This window comes from Pleurodeles waltl, chromosome 3_1 (genome assembly GCF_031143425.1).
Source record: "Pleurodeles waltl isolate 20211129_DDA chromosome 3_1, aPleWal1.hap1.20221129, whole genome shotgun sequence".
In the NCBI taxonomy this organism is placed as follows: Eukaryota; Metazoa; Chordata; class Amphibia; order Caudata; family Salamandridae; genus Pleurodeles; species Pleurodeles waltl.
The window spans coordinates 1,679,534,153-1,679,540,377 of NC_090440.1; the positions used below are offsets into that span (position 1 = coordinate 1,679,534,153).

The window sequence follows — 6,225 nt, forward strand, 5'->3', positions numbered from 1 at the left end:
CACTATTTTGCATGTAATCTTTAAAAATGAATATCTCGGCTTCTACTTATTGGAGTTTTGTCATTTTGGTCTTGTTTTAATCAGATAAATATTCTCTATTTTTCTAAACTGATGTGGAGTCTTTGTGGTATCTTTCACTGTGTTACTGTAATTAAGTTTGCACAAATACTTTATACATAGCCTCTTACATTAAGCCTGCCTGCTCCGTGCCAAGCCATCAGAGTGTGAGCACACGTTAATTTAAAGTGTGTATCTGACTTATCTTGACTAGGATTATGGCCCCTACTTGGACAGGGTGCACACCTTTGCCAACTAGAGACCCACTTTTTAACATATATAGACTATATACAACTCTCTCTCTCTCTCTATATATATATATATATATATAGAGAGAGAGAGAGATAGATAGATAGATAGATAGATAGATAGATAGATAGATAGATAGATAGATAGATAGATATCAATTTTGTGTTGTAAAGACATTTATAGTAAAGGTGTATGCATGGCAAAGACTTACGTTGTAAAGGCAATGCGTGGTAAAGTCATTGCGTGGTAATGGGTGTGTGGTAAAGTCATGTGTTGTAAAGACATTCAACTGGTTTGCACATTATTTATAGGCCAGGGGAGGGGATTTCATTCCGCTCATGGAATTGGCAGAATTTCGGTGACTCGTAATGTTGATTTCCCGCCAAATTCAAACAATAGCCGTGTGGTGGAACTTTTTCTCTTATGAGGCTTCAGAAATGTGAGATTTGGCATCCCCTAGCACGATTTCAGGTCACTAAGAGAACTTCCAGCGGGATTTTCTAACGAAGAAGGTCATGAGCGATCGCTGTCAAATGGCTGCTTTGAGGTACATTTCTACTCGAAGGGCAGCAAAATCAACACACATACCTGCGTGCTCTTGCGCACTGCGCGGTGCCATTCACGACTTTTATGTGTGGGAGGTGTTACCGGTGCTAAATCACAGCATGAGCAGTGTGACACGCATATTTCTGACTGTTGGCAGAACTCCGTGGAATCTGATGGAGTTTTTTATGTAATTCCGCAGAATTCTGCAGAGTGAAATTTCACGAGTTCCACCCACCCCTAACTATTTACACATTTCTAATCACGCGCAGGTTGCCGCTGAGAGTACTATGACTGAATCTTGTTTTTTTCTGTACCTTCAGAAGGGGTATTTGCAGGGCTCTACGATGGAAACTGTTTTCTTATGAAACTCATTTTAAATGGGAACTCTGGTTTATAGCTTTTCATTTTACTTGTCTGAACCCTAAGCATCGCCGTATTTAGTAATCAGAGAACATGCTGCTGGAATTCAAGGTTAATGCATCCACTAAACCCAGTAAAACACCACTGTATTGAGATGCAAAAAAAACTCTTAGGAGCTCATAGAGCAGAAACTTGCCAAAATACGGTAAATAACTGGTGCTACTAAATATAAGCATCAGCCACAATCACTGCATCGATCTGAGAAAGAATGAGACGGGACTATGGACACATATACAGTGATTTACAACTGAAAACTGTGCAAAGATATCTGCAGAAAACTTGTTAACCCACTGAGCTATCCTACCATACCAGCTCGAGTACTAGACGCTAGGCATGACACGCGATACAGCTTGTAAGCACAGTAATCCTGATTTGCCTTTTGAAAGTTATTTACAGTAGACAGATTGAGTGATTTCACTAATGCATAGTATTCAGTGGCTGCCAGACCCAGACGTCACTGACTGCTTTCTACAAACAACTGGACGTGTCCCATTACATGTTACATACACTATAAATCGCGCGTCTTCAAGCAATCATACGTATGCACAAACACATCTAACACATCATAAAGTCATACTCAGAAACACTCACACAAACTCCACCACGCATGCAAACGTACGTATGTGTACACACATCGCACTGCAGAAACACACACACATATAAACTGTAAGAACTGCAAGAACACCCAGTCGTGCTTCGCAGACACTGCACCAACATACGCATGTACGGACAGCACACAAACACCCACGCATATCTTACACAAATGTGCAGACAAGTGTCAAACTACTCGCAGCAGATGTTTTTCAGATATCTTCGGCTTACAGCGAGGGTGTTAGCACGCACAAGGTCTCTGCTGGACGAGCCAAGGATACTTTCTCTACATAGTGCACGCACTTTTCAAAATATAGCGGCCCTACCGGCCCGCCATTTAAAGAAGTAACTTCACAGGATTAGCCTTGCAACTGGAACAATTTATTTATTTTTCTCCAAAAAGTGGAAAAAGAAAACAAACGGTTTTCCCTTTCTTCCTGCACGTTAACACAGACTAAACCATATTTTTAGTTTGCAAAACGGTACCTAAGTTATAATAATTTCAAATGTGGCCTTCAGCGTATCCTGCTCCAGAACTAGAAAAGTCACAAGCACCGAAAACACACCTTTCGAAAGGAAAAACTATTTTTTTTATGTGTGAGGTAAGGGCAGGAAAAGTAAAGGTGTCAGGAACATACCTTTAGCACGGCCACCACGAGCCTACAGTCCCCTGCCTGGACGGCCACCGAGCTGACAGCTGTGGTGGTGGGGGCCTGCCCGCCGGGCTCATCCTCGCCGGACATGGTGTCTGTGCACGGGGTGTCCACGGGAAGGCAGCGCGTGGAGACCTCTCTGCCTCCGGTGACCGCGTCAGGGGGCAGCAGCCGGGGGACCCACTCTCATTCAGGGAAAGGCTCAGCTCACACTGATTACTCTGCCAAAAGGAAAGAACAGCAGGTTAAAAATAGACGGACTCATTGAGTTTATCATTCTTCAGGGGGAGAGAGCTGACACACCCCTGGTTTGGTCGCCCGAGGCTGCCAGTTCTCTCCTGCCATTATCTGAAGTGCACAATGCTGTCTTTAGCTCCCCGGACACCACCTGACATTTTGATAAGTAAATGGAAAAGGTTGCCCTTCAAAAGAAATATGCGACTCCCCGCTCACTGCTGAGATTGCATGCATTCAAGACCCAATATTATTGGTTTTCTCGTAACAACGGGTCCCTGGAGAGGAATGCAAGAGTGAAAGCCTCTTTATAGGTACAAAACTATTTTCCGTAACCATTTCGAACTCCACTTGATTGTGGATTGCTTGTGTAGTGCCATAATTACATTTTGCACGTGGTAAAAGCATGGGCACCTCAATTGTGCGGTAATGGACGAGCTAATTCAGCATCAGGGTTGCAAACAACTTGTGGCAAGAAAAGGCAAACTTTGCGGTATAGTGCGGCACAATTCGTATCAGTAGTACTTCGTTAGTTTTTCATTGTAACAACTGTTCAAACTTTGTGGGTAAAGTTGTACCTCTTTAGTACTAGTCTGGACACTTAAATACCACACTAGGCAACTGAAAGATGATCTGCTAGTCTTTGCAAACGATTTACAACTTTACAGAGCTATTGTTGAGCTTTGTGTTTAATAACTTAGCTCTGGTTGAGCTAAAACTTATTTGTTGGCAAAATCGTGCAACAAATGCTAGGTTATGGGTCAAACGCGGCAAATTCACGATTATGTGGAAAATGCAGTGGCCGCAGAATTGCAAAATACGACTGCCACTGGGTAAAATACATAATTATAACTAAATTTCCCTGAAGTGTGCTTAGTTTAACCGCTAGCTGCCCACTTTTTTGCTGGCACTTCACAACCGCGTAGAAAAACATATATGTACTACAACAACCATATTTTGTGTCAGATATTCTCGCAGTTTATTAGTATTTACGTTCTGTACCCTCTCATCCATGCATACACGATATTGCATTTGATAATTTATGTGGTTCCACCAACGTGCTGATTTAAGTTTAATTTATATTTTTGTTTTTTTTAAATATAACTTCCACATTGCATACAGCACAAATAGGGTCAGAAAATCGCGAGTGCTGATTTCTTCCTATGTGTAATTTTACTCTTCAAGGATATCACTTCATAGAAAAGTTTTCTTCTTTCTAATCACACTCTGTAACAACGAACAATCTGATGGATTTTTTCACATTTGTTTTACTACCCGCACGTAGATCAAACGGGTACGTTACATGAACGGAATAGGAAACAAATTGTGCATTACTTACGAACATTCCCAAAATTATAACAGTGTTTTAAATACTCTCAACTGATTAATTCAACCACTAATCTGACACTTCTCTGGGCATGGCCGCTGGTCCAATATAACTCGAAAAGTATGTGTGCTCCACGGATGCCTAAGAGCCATTTACACCATTCATACAGTGATCTCATTTACGCACACGTATTCGCCATGTTTTACGCTTTGTGAATCACGCATATTTTACTGCACTGGCCTATAGCTGCATTTCTACAGAGTTTAATTCCCCGAATGGGGATGGAAAGCGCAGGTGACACGTTACAGAGTGGGAGTGCGTGGGTGGAAGAGTACATGCTTGTCATGCTTGTCATGTGAGTAGTACTCGCATGTCGAGAGCGAAGACCGCAGTTGCCTCTTGTCGTGTTTTGTTGATGCACCATGGAAAGCAGTGTAGTGAAAAGTAGCGAGCTACGTAAGCATGCGCACTTCAGGACTTTACTCTGCAGATTTAGAAACTAGTCACTTCAATGTCTCCTAAACACTTTTGACAGCTATTTCCCGCAGACGCCGCTCCTCACCGCTCACTGTATTGCTCTTCCAGGCCGCAACAGAAAATAGCTCAACACATCTCCCACACGCATTTCTTCTGTCATAACTTTCGGCTGACAATCCCTTTCCGAGCACCAGTGGAATTACCGTGCACGCCGGGCATGTCCTCAGTCATGCAAGAAGTGTCATACACTGAGTTAGCCCCAACTTTTGAACAGGGGTGCCGCGGAACCGGCAGTGGGTGGAGTCCCAGAATGTTCCGGCGTGCCAGGCATTGCCTGCAGCCTTGGACAGCAGCTGTTTGATGGACTGCCACAGAGCAGCTGAGGAAGCGTCACTGGAGTGAGTGTAAGGCACAGGCCTCTCAAACAACTTGACATCAGGGCCACCCCCACGCCAAGCGGCCAACTGGCATCTCCCCTCAGTATTTCTTTTGAAATATTTACTGAGGTTAAAACAACGTAGAGGCAATTATGGGTGCAGGGCCTTCGAAAACGTAAAATGAAAGCAGGTCATATATGTGTCATGCGTGCTCACAACCAACCATACAAAACACGCATAAAAAGTTTACAGAGTTGAACTAAGGAAGTTGACAGACCCTCTATTTTACAAACGAACAACCATTTAAAAAACGAAATTATTCATTCAGTGTCAAGAACGATTTCCCCTTTTTTAGAACTGGGCATGGCATCGCAGCTGTTGTCGACCATATGTGATTAGCAGAAAAGGAGATTTCAAAAGTACCACAGAAAAGGGCTTAGGCTCTGCCCACTTGTTTCCCTTAAGTACAGCAATTGCAATAATCTTCGTTAGGCCATATTATGAGAACTAGTATTTAACTTCGTCATACCTAATTGTGCGTACATTTGAATTTTAGGACTATGCTTTTTGGTTTTCCTCCTGGGAAAGCTTAAGCTCAAAACAGTAGGCCTGAGTTGGTTATGGTGACAAGACTATTTATAGCCCTGATTGGTTCACTGGGAAAGGTTCTGTCTAATGCTTTGATTTGTTTCTTACAAAAAGTTGTGACAATGACAGTAGGCCTGACATCTTTACTGTGAAATGCATTTGTTAAAGCCAATTGCCATGTAACAGTGAATTGTTAAGGCACTGTGTTAAACCTTGCAGACAGAAATTTTGTGAAATGAAATCTCATGAATTACTGTGGTAGGGAAGGGTTTTGTTGTTGGTTCCCCAACAAACCCAAGGGTCTAAAGGCTTTTCAGTGGGATATCCCTTGTAAGGCCTTTTAAGAGCGGCTGAATATTGTTTTTCTAACTGTAATTTTGTACACACTTGTAATTTTATAATTATATGCATGATGATTGCTAGTTTATGTGCTATCCAGTAGGCCTGTTTTGTTTATGGCATGAAGCCAATGCCAAATTATATAGGAGATGCTGGTTGTGTTAGATTCCATAGTTTACATCAATTTATGAAGAGTTATGACAAAGCCAGTAGGCCTGATATAGTTATTGTGGAAATCGTGTGCTAAAGGTAATAGGCTTTAAAAGGGAAGTTTTATTACCCTTGGTCATGCCCGTAGGCAAGTATTTTGTTTCATGAAATCTCACAGATTACCTTAGTAGGCAACGGTTTGATGCTGATGCCCCAT

The 6,225-nt window shown here is 42.2% G+C and overlaps 1 protein-coding gene across 4 annotated transcripts in view; it reads right to left on the reverse strand.

Annotated features, from left to right (window-relative positions):
* CCDC141 (coiled-coil domain containing 141) overlaps positions 1 to 4,834 on the reverse strand; it is a 646,235-nt gene extending 641,401 nt beyond the window's left edge. For 2 of the 4 annotated variants that reach the window (XM_069225436.1, XM_069225434.1), the window contains exons 1-2: positions 4,640 to 4,830; positions 2,502 to 2,737 (exon numbers count right to left, since the gene is read on the reverse strand). In XM_069225436.1, the coding sequence (XP_069081537.1) occupies positions 2,502 to 2,606 (105 nt within the window). In that variant the 5' untranslated portion in view covers positions 2,607 to 2,737; positions 4,640 to 4,830. Of the gene's footprint in view, positions 1 to 2,501; positions 2,738 to 4,639 lie in introns of all 4 variants that reach the window. The other 2 variants (XM_069225437.1, XM_069225435.1) reach the window with 2 other exon arrangements.
* Between the last annotated feature and the right edge of the window lie 1,391 nt (positions 4,835 to 6,225).